We start from the raw sequence: 24,190 nt of genomic DNA, 5'->3' as shown, positions 1-24,190 counted from the left end.
CATTCCTGCCCAGTTCTTCCTAGTGACCATCCCAACTGTCACTCAGACCACGGAACCTGCAACTGGCCAATCAGGAAACCCAAATGTAGAGGTAAGTCCTGAATGCCGGGCGTGGCCAGCGAACTACCCACCCAAGGGAGTAAGGGAAGGCTCTTGACTTCTGTCCAGTCGGCCGTGTGCAGGTCGCGCTCTGTTCACTCAGAGTCCCAAGGTGTTTCGTTTTGGACTGTGCGCGCGAGCTCGGAGTACGGTCCAATCACTGCGCGGAAGCTCGGACTATCGTCCAATCAGACCCGGGGGCGGGCGCAGTCGCAGCCCTTAACGCCCGGCCCGCGCGGCCCATACCATTTCACTCGCCCGCGGCTCCGCTAGTGCGGTCAGGTACCTCTCACCTGCCCGGGTGGAGGACGAGGGGTGGAGACTCCGGAGAGCCTGGAGCTCGGCCTAGAGATGGTGAGTGCGCGGGATCGACGGTCGAGATCCTAAGGGGCTGCTTCGAACTGCCCGGAACAGGCTGGAAGCGGCTGCGGGCCCAGTGCCCGGGCGCCCCATGAGACCCTGCCTGGAGATTTCTCCTTTGGCAGCGGGGAGGGATTCCTGCGCCCTGTCCCGTCCCCACGTGTGGATCCCGGAATGCGGACCCCAGTCTGCGAATGGGCTGTGGGATGGGGAGGATAGGACCACCACCAGATTGGGTTGCCTGCAGGGACAAGGTTCAGAACGTAGAGATGTGACTCGCATAGGAGTCCTTGCCCCTCTCGAGGTAGGACTCAATGGAGCGTGCGACACCGTTGTGCCGAGGTTGATTAAAGCGAAAGCTGATGCAGCAAGGGAGCAGGCTCCGAAGAGGGTGGAGGTGGCTTAGAGGGTTGCAGGTACAACGCGTTTGCGGGCACCCAGAGCTGGGGGACCGTCCCATTCCTCCTTCCGCACCTCCCCCACACGCGTAGAGGCAGTTGCCCTTCAGCGCATGCGCAGCGAGAATACACACGTCTAGACTGGCCAGTTTCTTTAGCTTCTTAAGCCTCCCCCCAGGGGCCGGCATTTAACTATGGTAATGAGGACAGGTCACCCCAAGGACGGGTCTTTAAACTGCTGCACAGGCGGGCGTGAGGCTTTTCTTTAACTACATCACCTCTTTGTGATCACTGTTGCGTCATTCCGTGTTACCAGTGTGGGAGGGTATGTCTCAAGGTTGCGCCCCCCAGCGGCAGGTGTGGGCCACGTGAGTACCGACCTCACAGCGGTGCCCGCGACTCAAGTCAGACAGAGAAGGGCTTTCTTTTCTGGGTAGAAGTGTGAGCAGAACAGCAGTGTAACAAAGACCGCCCTCCAGATACTGAGCACGTCCCCGGCTCGGGTCCGCAGGGATTGCGGTGCATCTCGGTGCTTGTTCCGATGAGGGGGTGCAGTGAGCTCGGACTGAGGGCACTGAAGACCGAGTCAGGCTTGGATAAAAGATAGGATATTGCAATCACGTGGTGAAGCCTGTGGCGTATGAAAAACTCCTGCTTTGCGGGAGAGACTTTCCTGTAAAGGAATTACTAAAAGGGGCGGGGCTGCGAGTGGGAAGGGCGCGCGGACCACGCGACTTGCGGTGTCTTCAGAGTTGGTTTGATAGAGGAGGCCACACACTGGAAAGGAGCAGGTGTGGCTGGGATGGCAGGTCCCTGAGGTCAGCGTGGACACAGTAGAGGCCGTCCCCTGGCTGGGTGAAGGTGGACCGTGATCAGGGTTTGGGGTTAGGAGAAGCTGAACCAATGTCTGGTCAACAAGCATCAGTTCTGCCTGGTCCTTGGAAACGATCAGTTCACCTAATCATAGATGAGGCTCAGAGTGGACAGGGAGGCAGGCTAGTGTCCTGTCCTGGATCAGCGGGGCCTCTGTGAATCTTCTCTGAGTTGGATGGGGAAGGGGTTCCTGCAGCGAGCCCCGATTTAAAACAGAGGGGTGGGGGTGGGTTCATCTCACCTGCATCAGCGATTCCTGGAGCACAGGGCTCAGCAGGATTCAGTGTTGTCAGCTAACCCCTGAGCGCAGTGCCCTGTGTCCAGCTCTGCACTGAGTGGGCACAAGCTGCACCTAGAGCTGGTCCTGGGTGGGAGATGAAGGAAGATGCAGTGGGATCTTGCTGGACGCCTCGCCCTGCATGTGGCCTCAAGCCACCCAGAATCACCAGGGAGGAGCTGTTTGTCCTGAGAGAAGCCACAGAGTTTGGGATAGAATGACTCACCTGCATGAGGACCAGAATGGTTTGTCCTCTCTGAGGTGTGGATGGATGCCTTGGGGCTGTTTCTAAACCATTGGTTGATTTTTCACCCTAAGATTTAATAATAATAATAATAATGCAAACACCGGTGGTCTCCCCGCCCAGTGAACAGCTAGGCCCTAGGCAGGTGTTGGCATCGCCACCTTTTGTGTGCTTCTGTTAAATTTCATGTGTGTCCCCTGGCCAGGGAGACCACATCCTTACTCTGTTATCCTTCCTACCTTTACCATTTCTCATTCATCACCCAGCAGCGTGTTGCTTGATTCTGCCTCTTACACTTCCAATAAGTGAACGTCACCAGCAACACAGCATTGACGTCACACGGTAACTTTTCTGTGACCCTCAGTCCCCGTCTGTTTCACATGTGCTGGTGTCTGAGACTCGGTCCCCAATTGACTCATTCATTTTTGTGCTTGTGTGGCCTCGATTCTGTCAGAGTATTTTTGATTAGTCATCTGAGTTACTACACCTTCTCTGTTTTTTTTTTCTCCTACTGCAAACTGTGATGTAACTTTCTTCACTTCGAGACAAATGCTGGGGTTAAAGGTTATGAACAAATTTAGAATTATAGTGTAATGGTGTATTGATTCCCCACACACCTCTCTTTCTGATGCATTCATCTCTTCAGCCTCATTTCCAGCACTTAGAATTACCTAACTTCATTTCCATCCATCTAGTATGTGACCTCGTGGTGATGTATAGTTTCTACAGATCAGCATTTGGGCAGCACATGTGGAGTTTCACCTTCTGTGATGCAGTCCTCAGTCTCTGGGGGCCTTTATTTCATTATTATGTATATTGTTTTCTGATTTTTTTTTTTTATAGATGCTCTGGACAGTAATGAATCCCTTTTCACGTTCAGACTCTACATATTTCCTGTTTTTTTTATTTGTCTTTTCACTCTATTCTGTGCTGGTGAATGGACTCTTAATGTTAGTAGAAGTGAACTTGTCCATCTCTTCCTTTGAACCTTGTTCTTTTCTTTTTTATATAAGAAACTTGTTGAGTAAGTCATAGACACTTGACTCTGACTTGTTCTGAAAGTGTTCTACACTTAAATCTGCATCAAGTTGGTTATTTCACATCAGGTTGATAAGAAAGACATTGATTGTCTTCTGTCAAAAACCGTTTTTATCCCTGCGTTAACGTGTCCTTCGATCGCAGCCGGCGTCTGGGCTTGATCCAGCAGAGATTCCTGCCCACAAGTCGTCCTGTGTCAGAGACTTTAATTTTTGTCCATGGGTCCCTTTTCTGCTGTAGTGTCCTGTCTCTGTCACTCTTTGGATTTAATTGTCTTCGTGAGTTTTAGGAAAAGTCCTTTCACTTCTTTCTGTATAGATGTGGCCATTCTTAGACACTCGTTTGTCCTTTTAGTTTTAAAAATGGTTTATTATAATTTTAAAAACAAGTAATGCTGACTTTGTGTTGGATTTACTGTTATTTTATTAAAGGTCTTCATCTGTTTGGGCAGGTTAATATCATGGAAGCATTGAAGGTTTTTTTTTTTTCCAGAGATCATGTCTAATTTTTTAATTTTTGTTTTATGTCATTCATTAATGTCGTATAATGTTTTATTATAATTTTATATCCTTTGGTAAACTTTGTATTGGAAAAGTCTACAGTATTTTCCCAGTGTCTTCCTTTTTTACTTTAACATAGACACCTTACCTCTGACAATTTTGGTCACCAGATTACAGAGCGTTTGCACGCAGGAAGCAGTGCTGTGACACCAGCCAAGTGTCCTACATTTTAACTCAATTCCGACACTAACTGGTGGAGTTTATCAATGCAGTGAATTATTTCTTTATTCATTTTCAGCCCCTTTTTGCTCCTTGGAGGATGTGATTAGGTCTGAATATTTCACCCTTCTACTTTTGGTTGGGTCTCTTTGGTGACAGCCCCCTTCCAGGAGCCACCCATAGTCGCCTCATGAAAACCGAGGGTGCTACCAATGGTCTCATTACTCCCTACTTTTCAGGGCCTTCAGAAGCCTCGGCACCTCAGGAATCAGGAGCAGAGTCCAGTGCTTATGTTTTCTATTATATCAAAGATGTTCTTTAGAACTAAAAGAAAACGTGTGACAAATTGAAAAGTTTTCATCAGAGTTGGTTTTCATCATCTAGATTACCTTTAAATATTTTTAACTGTTTCTAGTGATTGCAAGTGAATCGTGATTTATTTTTAAATCATCTTTGCATTCTGGAGGCTCCCTAAATGTCGTATTGTCTGCTTCTCTTTTTATTTTTTGTACGTCTTCCATAATAATACTTTGAGTTGTGAATATAGCCAACTTACTCTATGTTTCTACATCTCATGTGTTTTTTTGTGTGGTATCTGGATGGTGTCTCTAATGAGGGGTAACGTAATGGGTCTACATTTTTAACCTAATTTTGGGGTAAGGGTCTGACTTTCATCCGTACGTTCTTCAACGATCACGTCTTATTAACGTGTCCTTCCACAGGTGATGCAGATTCCCCCATTTCTCAACTGCTAGGGACTTTTATGGCACTAGGGCACTTGTTTTTGTTCATCTCTTTGGGCGTTGTGCCATAGCTCCTTTAAGGTGGTATCGTGATAAGTTATCGATTTCATAGCGTTTATCTGTAAAATGTAGTGTGTGGAGAAAGTGTACTCACAATGCACAGCCACCTACACAATGTGAAGTAAATGTCCGTGTGAGGACAGCCTGGCCGTGAACTAGACAGAGCCCTCACACCAGACACCGCACTTGAGATGGATCCCAAGACAGGCCTCCTCCCCCGGGTGAATGATGCGTCCGTGCGCCATTTTGTTTTCAGTCCCTGGTTAGTTTGTGTCAGTTTTCAGTCGTTTGGTCTTCCGTGAAATGGAAAGTCATTCACTAGTATCGCTCCCTCATGTTCCCTGTTAAACCGGAAGCATTTTCATGTCTTGATTCCACTGCTCGTGGCAACGTGATGACGTCGAAGTTTTCTATGATGACAAGTACCTCTAATGACATTATTCACATCTTGTGCATTTGGATTTTGTAGGGTCAGCTCAGATTTTTCACATGGATCCCTGCCCATTGCCCTATGCCCTGGTTCATGTGTGCTCTTCCGTATTAGGGCTTTTTAGGAGGCTAGGGGTTGATTCACCGCATACTGGCAACCCAATAGATTGAGGCATCAGGTGATACCACCTGCGCCAAGAGAATAAGGAAAAAGATAGCTGTCTGTGGAGACCGAGGCAGATGTGAGCTCTGCAGAAGGCCAGAGAGAGAGTGGGTGAGGCCTCTGTTGTGGCTGATGCTGGGGTGTGTGTGGTTTGACCCACTGACCCCATGATCACAAAACATGGGGCACATTTGGGCCATCTTATCGCTTGGCCTGAAGTGGCCCAGGTAGGGAGGAGGCTGGTGTCGGAGAGCTGTGACTAGTCAGACTGCAGTCCCACCCCAGATGCAAGCCTCCCCATTAGAATTCTCCGCTGATGTTGGCTCGATACTGACACAGGCGTCATCTCCTTTAATGGATAATGAACTTGTCTGAATGCGAATTTTAGAAAGCCAAGTGCACAAGGGGGATGTATTTTAGTGAAGATTAGCAGGCTTTGGACTCTGCTCTTTTCAGGAAATTAGAGAGAGGAATGAAAACATGTCAGGAGTCTGGGCTCTGCGATGTTTTAGGTCCACTGTTAACTGGTGTATTGTGCTGCCTCATTGCTGAGTTTTTGTGCCATTTTGTCCTTGTCCCTTCCAGTAGCAGAAGAGCTCGTATGTAAATAGAAGAAAACAGCAGAGGGTTTCTGAGCGTGTAAAGGAATCTGTCCTGAGGGACATTTACATTTGTTATACTCCTGGAAGGAGGCTCAGAGCCACAGGCGAGGGCCTCTCTCTCTGGATTGCAACAGAGGCTGGGAGGGCGGAGCCAGGGATCTCTGAGAGGGCTTCTGGTTTCAGACGCTGACTCGGTCATGTGGAGGCTGCCAAACCTGAGCGTCCTCACCCTAGGAGAGATTTTCATGTGATACCATGACGAATTGGACAGTTATTAATAACAGAATGGGATTCTCGAATGTGTCAGTTTCAGACTGTACGGTTCTCTTAATGTAAATAATACACGTTTGAAGACCAGGGTAGGATTTTGATATTGTGACTTATAAGAAATAGATATGTTTAATTATTCAGATAAGCAAACTATAGTCTGCAGACATATTTGGGTTTGGTCTGCAGACATATTTGGATTTGGTCTGCAGCTCTGGCTCACAGCTCCCAAACACGTGGGATATCCTCTTTTGACAGGAACGAAGGTATCCTTTGTCATGTTGTGATGACTTAGAAAGCACCCGAGGATGGCCCCTGTGGAGCCAACATGTGTTTATAGGGTTGCAGCTTTCAGTCCCTCCTCCTGACATCTAGGGACAGAATGTGGGCAGCTTTAGGGGTTGGTAACAGGTGCAGGTGTGGAGAGAGGGGTGCACCGGGGAGGAGCGGATGCTCTGCAGAAGGCCCCACAACTTGCCCCGTCCCCACAACTTGCCCCGTCCATCTCTTCCAGCTGCTGTCCTGTCCTGGAATTATCATCTTACACAAAACAGGGATCTAGTGCGTCATGCTTTTGTCTGAGTTTTATGAGCCTCTCCAGCCAATTACTCTAATTCTAGGGGAAGAGTTGTGATATTTTTCCTTTATAGGCAGTCAGGTGGCAGAACAGGTGACAGCCTGGCCTGAGGCTGGCCTCTACTGTGGGGACAGTTGGATATACAGGCTTCTAGGAGAGAGCTGTCACCCTGTAGCATCTGATGCCATATCCTGGTGGACAGTGTGAGCATTGATTGGATTCTGACACTCAGCTGTTGTTCTGACAGTACCGGGTAGAAGTGTGATGTACCACCTCCCACCATCAAAACAGCGTCAGAACACAATTTCCGTGTAATGTAAATATTCATTTCCCACAAGTGCTTTTTCATATCTCAACCTGCTCGATCTCTGGAACATCAGTAATGTTGTTTCCTTTACTTGCTAAATATCTATTGGTTTTCATAAAAATTACCATGAGTTTAAGAATGATATGTTCGTAGTGTATCTGAATTTGTTTTTTTTTTCAACATCTGTAATTGAGATATAATTTAAATTACCAGCAAGCTTACCTTTTATAAAATTTAATGGCGTTTAGTATATTTGCAGAATTGTACCACTATCCTCTTGTTCTCATGTTAGTAAAACTTTTTCACTGCCTGAACAGAAACCAAACACGTGCTGGCCGTCACTGTGCCTTCACTAAACATTCCCTTGGTTCTCGGCACTTTATTAGCCTTCTTTTTATCGAGTGGCTTTCTCTGTATGTTTCACCTAAGTGACATCATGCTCTGTGTGGTCTTTGTGAAGCCCGGTAGTGCCCTTAAAGGTCCTTGACTTCATGCCATGGGTCGTCACTTTGTTCTTCTTACCATCAAACATATTCCATTGCGTGAATGTCTTACATTTTGCTCATGGAAATCTCTGGATGGAGTTTTCAGTCGTTTCAGTTTTTGTCTGTTACAATTTGTGCTGCTGTGAGTATCTGCATTAGTTGTTTTTGTTGACGTTTGTTTGCATCTCCCGAGTGTGTACTCACCTTGGAGTGGAACTGCTGTGTTATGTGGTCACCACACTCATCATTTTGAGTACTTATCGGACCGTTTTCTGATGTGCCTTATCCACTTTCCTTTCCATCAGCCGTGTGTGAAGGCCTCATGTTCCTCACATTCTGGCCATTGCTGGTCTGTCTGTCTCCACAGTCATCCTAGTGGTGAGAACAGGTATCGGCTGTAGTTTTGGTTTGCATTTTTCCCGATGACTAATGTCCAACATCTTTCGTGTGCTTGTCAGCCATTTGTATTTGTCTTTGGAGAAATGTCTGCTCACATTTTTTTGGCCTTCATTTAATTGTTCCTTGTATTTTATATGGTGGTCTTTTATTTTATTGTTTCATGTGAAGTTTTTCTGTCAATTTTCAGAGCATCTTTTAAAAAAATCTTTATCATCATTTTCTTGTTTTTTTGTTTTGTTTTGTTTTTTGTTTTTTGGTGTGGTGTCATCACATGTTGCTCCAAAGATAATAGTTATATTTTTCTGCTGATAAAATCTTCTTTGATTTTATAATCTTTTTATCATTTAGTGATTCTTCTTGGTAGGATCATTTACTCACATTTTAGACTGTTGGTTGTTTGTATGAGACACCCTGTTGGCTCGATAGATTCTTCCGGGATCAGGCATATATTTTACCATCAGGCCCTGGTCTGTGTCAATTCCCACAGTGTCCACCTCTTCCCAGGAGGGGTGGGGTCTCTGCCTCTGTCAGATATGAGGGGACTAGATCAGATCTCGATGCTGATGACTTCCAAGGCGAGAGTTGTTCCAACGAAGCTGCCTTGGATGTCTGCGTGTTCACATCTAGACATTCTAGTTCCAGGTTTTGATTTGGAAAGGAAGCATATTTTGAGTTATCCAAATATCTATTTTTGTTATCTGAATGACAGTTTTATAGTTTGTCATTATTTTATCTCAGACCCTGTATGTTTCCGGTAAAATCTTTCTTACCATTATGCGTGGACAGGTCCATATCAGTTGTGGTTTTCACACTATTATTCAGGTTTCCACACTCTACCATCTCTGAGTGTATGTCATTTGGTTTACTAGTTTATTATCATTTCCCATGTGAATATGAGCTCAGATGTCCTAGGAATTGAGTCCTGGTCCCTGACTCTCACCCTCTCCCTTTCTCTTACACATATTGGTAAAGAGGTGTCTTGTTGAATCAGAATATGTGGGATGTTTTAGGATGTGGTGGTCTTTGCCGACGTGGCTGTGAACTTCACCCGGGAAGAATGGGCTTTGCTGGATAATTCTCAGAGGAGGCTGTACCGAGATGTGATGCTGGAGACCTGCCGGAACCTGGCCTTCGTGGGTAAGGACGGCTTCTCTTCTTCGTTTAGATTTCACGGGAGACGTTGTAAGAAATATAACGTTTATTTCTACTTGGGGTATGTGGATGAAAATATGTTGAACATAACACAGCTATAATTCAAGACATGGTTTATACCTGAATCAAACGGCTTTTCCATGAAAAAAGAAGTCCCATGTATTAACCTGTTTGTTTATTCCCTTGATCAAGGCTGAGGTATCTTATTTTACGTGTGAGCCTCACCTAGTGTCACTTTGGGTTCTTGAGAGCAGCTTTATAGTTATGCCCCTCTGGATGTCACACTGTGGTTATTTCATATTTGACATGGTGATTTTGCTGTATTTAAACTCACACTTACCCAACGTCACTGGTTTTGACGGTCATAGTATCTTATTATCTTCATTGAGTGTTCATTGCCCTCTATTCTCCTCTAATTAGCTTTTTGAAGGAGCAGGGCAGTCAGTAGTCAAGCACTATTTGATGTTCCAGTGGTAGCTGGGGACCGTGAGTAATGCTTCATCTAAAACCTCTGGTGTCTGTGACACCATGAAGGAAACAACCCAGAGAAACAACAGGTTCTCGTAACAGAATGGTATTTGCACATGTCCGTTGAAAACATGACTCCCTGTGTTTGAGAAAAGTGATATTTGTCACATACCTCTCTTTCTGTTGGACTTTTCATGTATTTTAAACGATTCAGAAAGCCTTTATCCCCTCTTGTGATGAGATCATTTGGACATGTGCATTTTGGCCAATTTTTTCCTTGATGGCATTTTCGATTATATTTACCTGAATACCAGTCTGCATATTTTCAAAAGTATTTCTTATTAAACAGGTTACCATTTTGACTCATTTAACTTATTTTCGCCAGAGTCCCAAACACACAACATCCTCAGTTCTTTTGTTTGTTTTTGCTCGCTTGTCATTCATCTTTATAACATTCATTAACATTTTGGATCAGCATATAAATACAGAGAGATTATTTTCTTTTTTCCCACCATTCTATTTACATGGAATTAATTTATTCTATCGATATTTGCAGGTTGTTACACTGAAGTTAAAATCTCTGGATCATGTTCTCAGAAGAATATTTTGGACAATAACATAGCCAATAAAGAGAAAACAGTAAGATTTACAAGAAATGATTCTTGGTCAGTTTGGGGTGAAAACCAGACACTTAATGACAATGGAAATCAGCCTGTAACCCAGGAGACGCCGTGTAGGTGAGTGGCACTCCCACAGGAGCAAGGGGAATATCTCCAAGTGTTAAACTAAGTTAAAACAATTTTTCAAATGTATATAAATTTTGCTAAACAATTGTGTACCCAGAGAATTTTCTCAAGACGTTTTCATAAATGTGATATAGATATTGAGCTTCTGTTAAGCTATTCAGTTAGAAAGAATGATGAGGAAATATCATGTGTAAGAAATCTTGACTGTTTTGTCCCTCTTTGTGCCCCCAGCAGGAGCACTAATTTTTTTAGGATGTCACAATGCAGAGGTTCCCACAAGCATACCCATTTATTGGAAATGGCAAATATGTATTTAAAATAATTATTTACTGTATTCATCAGCCAGTAATAAATCACTTATGATTATTAACCTGTAATTCTGTATTTCATAGTTTTAACAGGAATCATTTACTGGAGAACCTCCGTGAAACTAGTAAAGGTAGTCAATGTGGAGACACCTTGAATGCAGTTACAGATCATCCCCTGCATGAGAAACATGTGAACAAAGTTAATGTTTGTGAAAGTACCACGTCTGGAAAAGTCCCCGTGCAGTGTTCATCTTCTCAGAATCGGGATAAATCTCAAACAGGATACAGACCTAATTCAAGTGAAGAAAGTGGCAAAGTCTTGAGGTTTTCTTCATCCCTGCAAGAACATGTGATCACAGGCATGGGAGACAAACCATATGTGTGTAAGGAATGTGGAAAATCCTTTTCTTGTCCATCCAAACTTCAAGTCCATGTTAGAATGCACACTGGAGAGAGACCCTATGAATGTGAGCAGTGTGGAAAAGCCTTCCGTCAGAGATATTACCTTCAGTATCATGTGAGAATACATACTATGGAAAAACCCTATGAATGTAAGGAGTGTGGAAAAGCCTTCCACCTTTATGCCTCCTTTTGGAGACATGTAATTTCACATACTGGAAAGAAACCCTATATATGTGACCAGTGTGGGAAAGCCTTCAGGCTGCGAGAATGGCTTCAGTCGCATGTGAGAACACACACTGGGGAGAAACCCTATAAATGTAAGGAGTGTGCAAAAGGTTTTTCTACATTGTCTTCTTTACGAGGTCATGTGAGAACGCACACAGGGGAGAGACCCTACAAATGTAAGGAGTGCGGAAAAGGTTTTTGTGCATCCTCATCTTTACGAAAGCATGTGAGAACACACTCAGGAGATAAACCCTACAAATGTGAGCAGTGTGGAAAAGCTTATAGTCAGCGATACTCTCTTAAATTACATGAAAAAAAAATACACACTGGGGAGAAACCCTATGTATGTAAGGAATGTGGAAAAGCCTTCAGGCATTATTCTACTTTCCATACACATGAAACAGCACATACTGGAAAGAAACCCTATGAATGTGAACAATGTGGAAAGGCCTTTTGGTGGCAACGTTACCTACAGACACATGTGAGAACACACACTGGGGAGAAACCCTATGAATGTGAACACTGTGGAAAAGCCTTTGGTGGACGACGCTATCTCCAGAGACATGTGAGAACACACACTGGGGAGAAACCCTATCAATGTGAACAGTGTGGAAAAGCCTTTGGTATGCGACGCTACCTTCAGACACATGTGAAAACACACACTGGGGAGAAACCCTACAAATGTGAGCAGTGTGGGAAAGCTTATAGTCATCGAGTCTCCCTTAAGTTACATGTACAAAGACACACTGGGGAGAAACCATATGAATGTAAGGAGTGTGGGAAAGCCTTCGTGCATAATTCCACCCTCCATGCTCATGCCAAAGCACATACTGGAGAGAAACCTTATGTATGTGGACACTGTGGTAAAGCCTTTAACCATAAATCAATTCTCTATAAACATGTAAGTGCACATACTGGAAAGAAACCCTATGAATGTGAATGGTGTGGAAAAGCCTTCTATCAGAGATACTCACTTCAGTCACATATGAGAATACACACTATGGAGAAACCCTATGAATGTAAAGAGTGTGGGAAAGTGTTCCGCCATCAGTTCTCCCTTCGTAGACATGCGATCTCACATACTGGAAAGAAACCCTATGAATGTGACCAGTGTGGGGAAGCCTTCACACAGAAATCCTCCCTTCAGTCACATGCAAGAACACACACTGGGAAGAAAGTCTGTAAATGTAAGGAGTGTGGGAAAGGCTTTTCTTCTTTGTCCTCTTTACGAGGTCATATGAGAACGCACACAGGGGAGAGACCCTATAAATGTAAGGAATGTGGAAAAGGTTTTTGTTTATCCTCTTCTTTGCGAAAGCATGTGAGAATGCACTCAAGAGATAAATCCTGCTAATATGAGCAGTGTGGGAAAGCCTTTTACTGTAAATCTACCTTTATAAACATGGAAGTGCACATACTGGAAAGAAACCCTATGAATTTGAACAGTGGAAAAGCCTTTGGGCAGCAATGGTACCTTCAGACATATGTGAGAATACACACTATGGACAAACCCTATGAATGTAAAGAGTGTGGGAAAGCCTTCCATCATCAGTCCTTCTTTTGCAAAAATGCAGTTTCACATACTGGAAAGAAATCCTATGAATGTGACCAGTGTGAGAAATCCTTCGCACAGTGAGTCCCTTCAGTCGAATGTAAGTATGCACACTGGGGAGAAACTCTAGGCTTTTCTTCTTTGTCCTCTTTACGAGGTCATATGACAATGTACTCAGGAGATAAACCCTACAAATGTGAGCATTGTGGGAAACCTTATAGTAATTGAGTCTCCCTTAAGTAACATGTAGAAATACACACTGGGGAGAAATCGAATGAATGTAAGGAGTGTGGGAAAGCATTAACGCATAAGTCCACTCTCCATGCACATGCCAAAGCACATACTGGAGAAAAACCTTATGTGTATGAGCACTGTGGGAAACTCTTGAACTGTAAATCAATTCTGTATGAACATGCAAGTGCACGTACTGGAAAAAAACTATGAATGGGAACGGTGTGGAAAAGCCTTTGGGTGACAAGATCACGTGAAAATATACACTTGGGAGAAACCCTATAAATGTGAGCATTGTGGAATGCATTCACGCAATGAGAATCCTTTCAGGCACGTACAACAATACACACTGAAACCCTATGAATGTCAGCATTGAGGGAAAGCTTTCAGGTTTTCCACATTTCTGCAAAATCATTTGATGATACAATTCTGAATACAAGTACTGTAGAAGAACCTTTCTCCCTTAAAATCTTATGATCAACATGAACAATCGCACTATCAAAAAACTTTATAACTGGAAAGAATGTAGGCTACCCTTCAGCATTTCACTTATTTTTGTACATGGAAACTCAGCAGAACAGAACTCTAATGATACAAATAAAATTTGCCTCTGTAAGTGCCTCATTGTTAATAGGTACCCACTGTATTTCTAGCTCATATTGCTGATCTAAACTCTTTATGTATATATCCTTCACCTCTTCTTCCATCTCTACTACATTTATTATGTTTAAGTAACTGTCCAATTACATAAAACTTGCCTCATTTCTACTACAGTTTCTTATGGACTCTGATAAATGGGGTTTTGTTTGTTTTTATGTGCAATTTGATGTACTTTTAGATAAAAGTTTATTTCATTCTCACTTTTGTTACATTTCTAATATGTGAATCTTACATGAGACGTATATTGTCGAAGTTACTGTTCTGGTCCACTGCTGCAGATACTAGAGAATTCTGACTCAATTTCTATCCTCCCTTTTAGATTTTATAGCCGAAAGACATATCTCTCACATTTGTTGCTAGCGACAGCCACACGTGTTCTTTGCAGAAGTTAGTAATTGTGGAAAGATTTTAGAGCAGACAGTCACATGAGATTATGTTCACAATTTGGTCTCTGTTCATTGTTTTTAATCTTGATTGGACTTAGGCTGGATGCATTGTGTTGCAAAGAGAAAGCTTCAGACACAGAAGTGAAAGCTGGTGTTTAGATGTTTCCACAAATTGTGTAGTCACACTTAGTGAAGTGGGAACCTTTATCCATTGTCCTGCTCTTTTTACTGAGGTAAAAATTATGAGAAGAAAGAGTAATATGATGTTTAGAGGGCAGTTATAAGAAGTCATGACTTCCAGTTCTTTTATACCATCAGGACACATTGATGCATTGAAACGTATTTGGCCAGAGTTACAGCACATTTTTTTTTAAACCTCTTTGCTCTACTTGTCTGGAACAGTTTCATCTAAAACCATGGTTGGTATTTGTTTCCTCTTAGGAGATTGCACAGTCTATTTCACCACCATGGACCTTCTGTGGTTTCCACGCTCACACAGGGCATTGCATTTCTTTGTAGCTCTTTGTTGTCCATTAAGTCACCAGGACAGCAGACCATTCTGGAGCCTTATTTAAATGTATTCAATCATAGAACAGGACTTTACTCCACTGGATAATAAAATGTTACTGTTAAAATAAGCTTCTGTTTTCAACATTCCGTTTTTTTAACGGCCATGCTTTTGAAGGTTTATAGTGGAGGCGAAAATTCCATTCAGAGTCATTTTTTCCCGTCTTCCCCGTCATAATATTTTAAATGTGACCCCTAACCACTGTCTATCCAGCAAGGATATTCATACATGTTAGTCAGCTTTTCCAACCACCTAACAGTGGCATTCTGGTCTGTGTGACTCCACAAAAAAGCGTGGATTGGGCCACATTCAGTGTCCACACGAACTCCAACATATTTAGAACCATGACTCACAGGGAATGGGCCTGACACATCAATTTGTGACTCAAATCTGGTTGTTGGACCAAGGCTGTTTTTGCTGTTGTCTTGACCTTTGTTTAGAAAACACAGGAAACATTAAGTCACTATATTTCAAGGGCAGTCAGCATCCCTGGCAATAGGCAGTCCCACGTGGGCACTCTGGTGGCCACCCTTTCTGTGCGCCCTATCTACTGTACCTACTGAAGGGTCAGCTTTAAGGGCAAATGCCTGGGCCAGGACATAAACTTCCTAATGGACTAGGGGTGAAAGTGCCTTATGAGCCTGGACGTGGACAACAGGACTGGTTCAGACTTCTGCAAGTAAACACAAATGTCTCCTCACACATGTCATTGCACATCCAGCCCTCAGCTTCCCATTGAACAAAATCCTGGATCGATTGTTTTGAAGCAGCACCGTTGTCAGTGCAGAGAAAGAACTTCCAGGGCTTTGGGTTGTTCATCAGCCAGATGGCTCTGCCTTCTGCTCAGTGAATGCTATGCTTCTTTCCTCTGTGACACACCTCACCTGGGGAGCACCGTGGATGCCGCTTGGAGCTGTTCCTGTGTGTTCCTGTTCCTGTGTGGGCCAATCTCAGTTTCTTGTCTCTTCCAGAGCCGGGACCCATCCAAGGGGCACTGTCCCCTGCTGTCTCTGCCCCAGCGCCTGGCCCACACCTTCCGGAGTTGCACACACGTGGAACTCAAATGGTAGTCCTGCCAAGGAGATGTGCAGAGCTTTAATCACCATGACCAGTATTGCTACTTCTCTCAAAGGTGGCTAGCTGCTCTGATTCCAGTCACACGTGTGCTCTCTCTTTACTGGGTAGCATAAGGGACAGAGACACTTTTAGGTGGGGAATTAAACTGCAAAACCCCAATGTGAAGCTTGCACCCCTTTCATGTTTCAGGGTTGGATGGGCTGCACCTTGTCAAATTCCTGGGGCTGCACACATCATGTGACCAAGGATTTGCAAACCTTACGGTGGTGCCTGGGCTTTGAATTTTTTCTGGGTTCTCAGCCCATCTTCTCCCTTCCAGGTGTTCCATCAGTGCCTGCAGTGTCCTATGGCAGAGACAAGCCTTCACACATTGACATGACATCATCAGTGTACTGGGTTTATTTTACTGATATTGGCAAGATCAGGATACCTCTGGGACCACTACACCAGACCACACTGTGAAACTGTTTAGGGAGCCTTGCTGCAACACTTGTAAAATTTATTACTGTCCCACTTCACACTTACCAAAATCCAATACTTGAATCTATCTGCCTTTTCAGGGCAGCCAAATACAAGCAGGAGATTGCAGTGGAGAAAGGAAGTGGTTTAATATCGAATAGGCCAGTCTGGAGGACAGGGGGCTAATGGATGAAAGTCCAGCCCCCTAAATGGCTTGTCAGCTACAGATCCTATAGAGAGAGATCAGGACACTGTGAGTTAGAGATTTGGGTTCTGCTGGGAGCTGATTGGTCTGAGATGAGGTGAGGGTAACGAGTCACTGGTTTCTTGTCAGCTTGGTCAGCACCTTCTGGATCAGTCACCTTTCCTGATCCCCAACTCTGACCTTTGATTTGACTTATTCCCCGTCGGCCATACAGCCTCTGGCCAGGAAACAATTTGGGAGCCTTGCCGGAGAGGCAATGCCCGTGGCGGGCGAGTCCCGGCCGGGATTCCCTCCGCGAGTCCCGAACAGCGGCCAAGGCTGTATTGCATCAGGGACTAGGGAGGGTCATTATTCAACAGGTGCTGACCGCCCTGGGCATATGGCTCCTTTGGAATAAGGAAACATTCTTGGACTTTGCTCCACTGTTGGGGGAGTCCGCGTCCACAGCGGGATCCCCTCCCAGATGCCCGGTGTCCTCTCCCTGGGACAGTGTCATGAGCATGTCACATACTCTAAGGCAAGGACAGTAGTTCTATCCCGACTAGTTTGTGCTTCTGTGTCTTTGTGATCAGTTGGGCTCGACATGGAAGTCGGGTTCGTCTCCCCGGGTGGACAATCAGCGACTTCCTTCCTTCTGTATGGGCTTTTCCCCGAGGCTGGTCCCCTGTGTTTTGCCTCTGTTTGGGGGACTCTGTTGGAGACGGGGATGGCTGTGGGACTTGTACCTGATTCGTCAGCCGGTTCATTAGTGTTCATTCGTTTTGCATTTGACTGTGCACTTTGTAACCGGCCTAGTGGCCCTGAGGCTATGTTAAGAGTGTCCTCAATGTCTATATACGTGTGCTATCAATGTGAGGTGGTTTTCTACTTCTGGATGGTATCGTTAAAATTAATCGAAAGCCAAGAGCTTGTAACGATTGTGTTTTTAAAAATTCTCGGAATGAGAATTCACGTGATTGGGAAATATTTGATGTTAAAGCTGATTGGAGTAGGGTTTGGTTGAATGTGATGCAGGATAGGGAACTTTTTCCAAGTTGGGGAATCAAGCCCTGACCTGAGAGAGAAAATGGTCTTTGCCTGAGCGTGAGGAAGAATCAAACATACACCAAAGTTAGAGTCAGAAGGGAAGTTTCTTAGAGAAAGGGAAAAGCACAGACAGGGAAGAGCAAAGACAAAAAGCCAAGACAAGATAAAAGGTCTGGAGTCTTGGGGGATCTAGTTTATGTCATGTAAACTAGAGTTAGAGTTCTCGTGAGTTAGAGTTTAAAGACTTTTTACCCACTTTCCTTCAATATGGGCTGACAGTGAAGAAAGACAAGAGTGTGTAGCATGAAAAACCTGCTGGCAACTCCCAGCCTTTGATCTCTAGGTTCCTCATAGTTTTAGCCTTAGAGAATAAACTATTTTATTTTATGTAGGACACCACTGGAAGACTCTTTTCTTGTTTTCCCTTCACAGTGTGGGGAAATGGGTTGTTAGCAATCTCAGCAGAAATCTTCCTTTGTTCTGCAGATTTATCTTCGAATATAGCCTAATTTTTACATTTTAGTTCTCTTGCCCCCTTCCTACATGAAATAAACATGTCATTTTGAGTTATCAACATTGAATATTGGATTTTTGTTTTACTCGACTTTGCAACACTGGGATCATGTTATCTCTGTCACAAACTTGTCAGCAAAACAAAAAATAGCTTGGTATAATTGACATTAAAATGTCAGTATTAAGAACTAATGAATTAAATATATAATAAGAGATTCTTGATAAATTTTTCAATAAGAATAACATCAATGATATGTAGGCTTACACGGTTTTCCAAAATCTGTTGTTAACTTTAAATGTTAGAGTGTTACTAAGATAAATGATAAAAATTATTAAATAACTAGATATTTTGAATGAACATGAAGTACTGAAACATTAATTACTAAATTTACCTGCTTTGGCTTCTTAGTACAGAGAAACTGAAAGGTAAATATGGATCTTGTCCTTTATTTAAAATATATGTGTTTTTAAATTGTGAATATATTTGACCATTAAAGATCCTATGTTTTAAGAAAATATAAAATGTATTTATAAATTTGCCAATTTAAATAATGGTAATGGCATACTTTTTAGTTGTCAGTAGAAATTGAGGTTCTTAAGAGTTAAAATTTTAATTGACATAGAAAGGAATTATGTTTTTGGTAATAGAAGGTATAAGGTCTAGAGATACATTTTTGAAGTAAGGTAAAGAAAGTGGTTTGTCCTAATGGTTATTTCTGAATGAGCAAAAACACTAAAACTAAAATGTACTGGGGAAGTAGTACAAGGTTTGTAAAGAGAAATCAGAGGGAATTTTACAGGTGGTTAATCTGAATAAAATTAGAATGCAGTTAAGGAAGTAAATTTAAATATCAAAAGTAAGTTGATACAGAATAAGATTTGGTTGTTTTCTACTCTATTAAGAAGACCAATATTTTTCTCGCTGTATTTGACTCCAGATAATATATTATGACATCAGTTCTTCCTAGGAAACAAAGATTCCTTTTTATTAAAATAGTCCGTGTCTTAATCAGGTCCTGATTACTTAAGAAAACAATGATTTCAATCCTAGGAACTAAAGTTATACTACTAATAAACACCTATGTTTTTCTTTGATATTTTTTGTTACTTTGGATGGATAATTTAATAGTTTCATAATGTTATATGATCTTTTTGGTCAAGTGTGTTTGACAACTTTCCCAGAGTTTACATTTTAAAAGAAAACTTTTTCTTGACCTGGAAATGGCTTGGGATTACTCCCATGGGCCCCTGGAGTACTTCAAAGAGTTGTTGTCTCTGTTCCTATTAAGAATTTTCAAAGTAGTCAGGCCTATTTGATATACTAAAATTAATTGGGAAGCTTTGTCAAATACAACAATAATCATGTTGTGTTGTATGTATATACTATTATTGAAATGGTTGTTCTTGAGATCTAAACATCTCCAAGAATTTACAAAGTTTTGATATAATTGGCAATTCTAATTGTTTTCTTTAAATGTTAAATCGTACTCTGACAGTGGCTTGGTGGAGGTGGGGAGTATTATTCCCCACAGTAAAAACGAGTGTCAGAATACAATTTAAATCTAACGTAAGAAATCTTTTCCCGCAAGTTGTTTTTGAAATATCAACCTGCTTAATCTCTAAAATATCTGTATTTTTTATTTACACTTTCTATTATTTGTTGAATATCTACTGTTTTTCAGTATAATTGTCATTAATTCAAGAATATATTTGTAGAGTATCTGCTTTTATTTTTTCAATAGTTTTAATGAAAATATCGTGTATGTGATTCAAAACTATGCATTTTTGATATAGTTTTCTATATTGTTTCTTATGAAGCTATTATTTAGGTTTTCAAATAAGTTGTATACTAAGAACTGTAACTATGTTTTATGTTTCATTAAGAGTATATGTTAAAATGTCCCATTCTGGAGGATTAACTTATTCTTGTAATTTTGTCAATTATTTTATCTAAGGTTGACATTACCAATTCCGATAACTCGCCAGAATAGCACATTAAAAAAACTATCTCAGATTATTTCAATAAACCCAGGAAATAAACATTTTATGCTGTTCAGCACTTACCCATGACAAATTTCTTAGGAGTGTAGGAATAGATAAGAACTCTCACAACTTTTCGAAGGGCCTCGTCAAAAGAAATGTTTATAAAAGAACGCATATGTAAGTGGTCAGTGTGTTCAAGAAAATTATATACAAACAAGTATCCCCATCACTCCGGTCCCCTTCAGCAATAGACTAGATATCTTAGCCAGTGCCATGAGAAATGGGTAGAAATTTTATAAAGGAAGAACAAAGTAACATTTATTTTTCAGAGTTGAAACAATTGTGTTATGATACCTGAAACTATATATGGGTAACCATAGGCAAAGATTAGCAAGTTTTTTAGGATTATCACTAAGTAGTTATTATGTGAAGTGGAAACTTTATTACCTTAAACTTCATGTTCTTTCACATTAAAAAACTATCTAGGGGGCACGTGCTGTATCAGGAGCTTCACCCAGTTCCAGCACTTAAAAGAGGCTCTGCTGGGAATCCTGGCCCCCACCAGCAGGCCGTCCTGGGTAACACGAAAGTGAAGGAAACACAGGGAGAAATCCTCATGAACTCATATTCGGTAACCTGTCAAAGTTGACACCAAAAGCACAAGCAATGCAAGAGCAAATGTATAAATTGGACTTCATCAAAATTTAAGGGTTTTTTGTGCATCGGACTGTCAAGAGAGCGAAAAGACACCTCACAGAATCCTACAGGTGATAAGATTTTACCACTCAATACATAAAAACCTTCCATCTCAATAACAAAAATGCAAACAACCCACTTAACAGATAGGCAAAAGACTTGAATAGACATTTCTCCAAAGATTAACTACAAATGGTAGTAAACATGAGAAGATTCTCAACATCACTAATCACCGGGGGGATGCAAATCAAAACCAAAAGATGATACCATTTCTGTCCATTAGGATGTCTAAAATGAGACAAGTTAGGAAAAAGTATTGAGGATGTGGAGAAATTGGAGCCCATGGCCACTGCTCGTGGGAAGGTGAACTGGTGCAGCCACTGCGGAAGAGAGCTTGGTGGGTCCTCAAAAAGTTAAACATAGAATTACAATATGACCCTACTATTTCTCTCCTCCCTATACTGAAACAGGTACTCAGATATGTTACATGAATGTTCTTTGTAGCACTATTCAAAATGGACAGAAGGTGGATACATTCCCAACTCCTTCAATGGTTGAATGTTACCAGAGTTTGTCCACCTGTTTAGCAGCGCCAACACTTAACTCAGAATTCCAGTGGAGAAAGACTGGCTATTTTATTTTGAATGGTGCCACCCAGGAGAATTGGAAGCTAATGCTCAAAAGCCCAAACTCCTTGATGGTTTACAGACAAGGCGTTTTATAGAGCAAAATCACAAGACATCATAAATAATCTGAGCCTTGCAGACTGGTCAAGAGTGAAGTAAAGGCAGTAAACCATAAATTCAGGTCCTGAGATCAGCTTTGGCATCCCTCAGTCTGCTTTCATGGGGGATGTGGCCAGGCGTCGTCCACTGTAGGGCTCAGGAGCTGAAACATAACTTGGGCCATGATGTTATCTTTACCCATACCTGTGACCCTTAGTCAAGGCCTGGCCACTGTTTCCGGCTGCCTTGGGATTAATGACTAGTAAGGAAAGGGCTGAGGCTTACAGGGCGTGCTGGGAAGAAACTGTCCCACTTCCCCCGGTTTCGCGCCCCCCCCACTCCGCTCGGGCCCGTCACTCAGGCTTACTCTGTCCAATGAGGAAAGACGGAGGCGGGGCCGGAGCCTAATCGGGACCTCAGTGGCGGGGCCGAGGAACTTCCCAGTCAGGGAACCGGATGAAGGTCTCAAAAACAGGACAAGCCCGGCCGGGTGGTGTGACAGAGATCTGTCCAATCAGAATCCATAGGACGGGAGCGCCTGGAAATCCGTCCAATCATGTGGCGGGTTCCCGAAGCCCTGTCCAATCAGGGTGCGGGAGACCAAAGCATCGCGCATCCACCGCGGAGGGAGGCGGTCCTGCGCACCTGTGGGGAGCGGTCTGCGGCGTCCTGTCACAGTCGCTCACCTATCTCAGCTGCGGAGCCGTGAGGAGGACGCCGGGAGAGCTCCGTGCGCGGTCGCGAGATGGTGAGTGCGGTTGGGGTGGAGGCAGCGGGTGGTTCGAACCGGCCAGGACCGCCTGGAAGCGGCGCACGGCCCGGGCTCCCTGCGCCCTCCGAGGTCCCACCGCGTCTTCGCCCTCGGCCGCGGGGTGGGGTCCTGCGTCCTGTCCCGGTCCGGCGGAGGGGTCCCAGAGGCCCAACCGGTGTCCTTTGCCGGGCGGGGGACAGCGGAGGACGAGACGACCACCATGGTAGCCGTCAGAGGCTTCGGGCGGGGTGGACGCCAGGTGAGGGGACCCGCCCTGGATCTGACAGACAAGATCAAAATCAAGACTTGCTTAAAGAGACCTTATCCCAAGGATTGGAGCAATGGGGGCAGTGCTCGGATCTGAGAGATGCGCGTCCCAAATCAGAGAGAAAAGGGCCCGTGTGTGTGGACGATGAGCAGAAGGCGCTGTGACAGGAACCGTCCCCGCGTATTCAGCACCCTCTCTGCTCAGATCGGCGGGGCCTTGTCTGCGTCTCGGTGCTTGTTCAGAGGGGCGGGAGCCATGTGTGGGCCTGTGGGAAGGACAGGAGCCGGAGTAAAGTTTGGGTAAGAAACGGGCGATTGTCAAGCCTTGGTCCAGCCTATGGAATATGAAAAATCCAGGCTTTAAGTAGGGATGTTCATTCAAAAGAATAACCGCAAGGGGTGGGGATAGGGACTGTGCCCTGGGGACAGGGACTGTGCAGTGGGGACAGCGCTGTGACCATATGATCTGCAGGCATCTCGAGAGTTGGGTGTTTTGAGTTTTCCCTTTGTAGAGAGGCGTGAACAAAAGGAGGAAAGACCAAGTATGGTTGGGATGGCAGGTCCCCGGCCAGCCTGACCTTAGGAGGGCTGTCTGGGGGCTCAGGCTGAGCACAGACCAAGGTCAGAGTTGTGAGTTTGGGAGAGATACTGAACTACATCCGGGCAACACGCATTTGCTCTGCTTCGACGAACAATACAGCTAATCATTTAGGACTCAGAATGAGGGTGTGAGTGTCTGCCTCTGACCTTGACATAGGTAAACATGGGAGATATCTGAGAGTCTTATCTAAGTCGGATGATGAAAGGGGGCAGGTTCCTCTCACCTCCATCAAGGACTCCAGGAGCACAGGGCTCAGCAGGACTCAACATTGTCACCTGACCCCTGAGAGCAGTGTTCTGTGTCCAGCTCAGCACTGAGAGCTTTCCCTTATTCCGCCCTCAGGTTTCAGCAGATGTAAAGACGTGACAGCTCTTTTTGCCTCATTTTTTATCCTTACTGACAGTCGTGTGTGTCTCAGGTCTTTCTCCTATTGAATTGTAACCCGTGATGGTTGGTTCGACATCGTCCACAGAGTTGGTGGTGTTTCGTGTGGTTTGTGCAAACTGAGTGAATCTGTGAAGGTCAGACTTAGGGAGCGAACCTTTGGATTTTACTAGGAGAGAAATTGATGTATTTGAGAGTTACCTGGGGTCGGAAATAAACTGATTCCAACTGAGTGTTTCCTCCTTGGTGAGCACTGAAGTCCTGTGGGGAGAGTCCCAACTGAGGAGGGAGCGGGCTGTGGGGATCCAGAGTTTTGTCCTCTGAGGTTTAGGGTCCCTTTATTCCTTCCCTGATAGGGGTCACCTTGGGCTACCTGTGAGCACGGAGTTCTCGGCCCCCACTCGGATGGGCTTTGACCTCTGACTTGGCGTCCCCTGTGCGCTGTGGGAGGCCGGCTGTTGATCTGAGCTGCACACACCAGTCGCTCTGCTCTTCTGTTTCCTGGAGAGGATAGAAATTTCTATTAAGGCAACTTTGGGATCACCATTTTCACCTTGTGTTGAAAGGAAACTTGGAAATTCCCAGAAACTTTAATGTCCTTTAGAAATAAAACACAGTGCTTCCAGGTCCATCTTGGGTCCTTGTTGGCGCTCATTGAATCCTTGACAGTCGGCTACCAAGGCAGGTATGGGCACCTGGGGAGGAGACGAACTGGTTTCTTTCAAAACGTCACTGTGCAGGGAACTGAAATTTATTTTTGCGTGT

The 24,190-nt window shown here is 43.9% G+C and overlaps 2 protein-coding genes across 2 annotated transcripts in view; both read left to right on the top strand.

Moving 5' to 3' along the window:
• Nucleotides 1-6: 6 nt before the first annotated feature.
• LOC102887545 (zinc finger protein 260) lies at nt 7-14,809 on the top strand. The gene is made up of 4 exons (XM_025043183.1): nt 7-91; nt 9,051-9,177; nt 10,217-10,397; nt 10,799-14,809. Exons 2-4 carry the CDS (start codon nt 9,144-9,146, stop codon nt 12,693-12,695), a joined length of 2,112 nt encoding a protein of 703 aa, XP_024898951.1. The 5' UTR covers nt 7-91; nt 9,051-9,143; the 3' UTR covers nt 12,696-14,809.
• Nucleotides 14,810-22,039: 7,230 nt separating this feature from the next.
• The window catches only part of LOC102887294 (zinc finger protein 709), a 16,793-nt gene continuing 14,642 nt past the window's right edge, over nt 22,040-24,190 (top strand). Inside the window, exon 1 of the mRNA XM_006904081.3 lies at nt 22,040-22,170. Coding sequence (XP_006904143.2) covers nt 22,168-22,170 — 3 coding nt within the window. The 5' untranslated portion in view covers nt 22,040-22,167. The remainder of the gene's footprint in view (nt 22,171-24,190) is intronic.

Source organism: Pteropus alecto, unplaced genomic scaffold, assembly GCF_000325575.1.
Source record: "Pteropus alecto unplaced genomic scaffold, ASM32557v1 scaffold30, whole genome shotgun sequence".
Classification (NCBI taxonomy): domain Eukaryota; kingdom Metazoa; phylum Chordata; class Mammalia; order Chiroptera; family Pteropodidae; genus Pteropus; species Pteropus alecto.
This window is presented reverse-complemented; position numbering and strand designations above follow the sequence as displayed.

What these genes read in the sequence shown, in the direction of transcription:
- LOC102887545 (XM_025043183.1), top strand. Translation starts at nt 9,144, where the DNA reads ATGCTGGAGACCTGCCGGAACCTGGCCTTCGTGG. An exon ending in CCGGAACCTGGCCTTCGTGG is followed by an intron (nt 9,178 to 10,216) that starts GTAAGGACGGCT and finishes CGATATTTGCAG; the next exon opens with GTTGTTACACTGAAGTTAAA. An exon ending in ACCCAGGAGACGCCGTGTAG is followed by an intron (nt 10,398 to 10,798) that starts GTGAGTGGCACT and finishes TGTATTTCATAG; the next exon opens with TTTTAACAGGAATCATTTAC.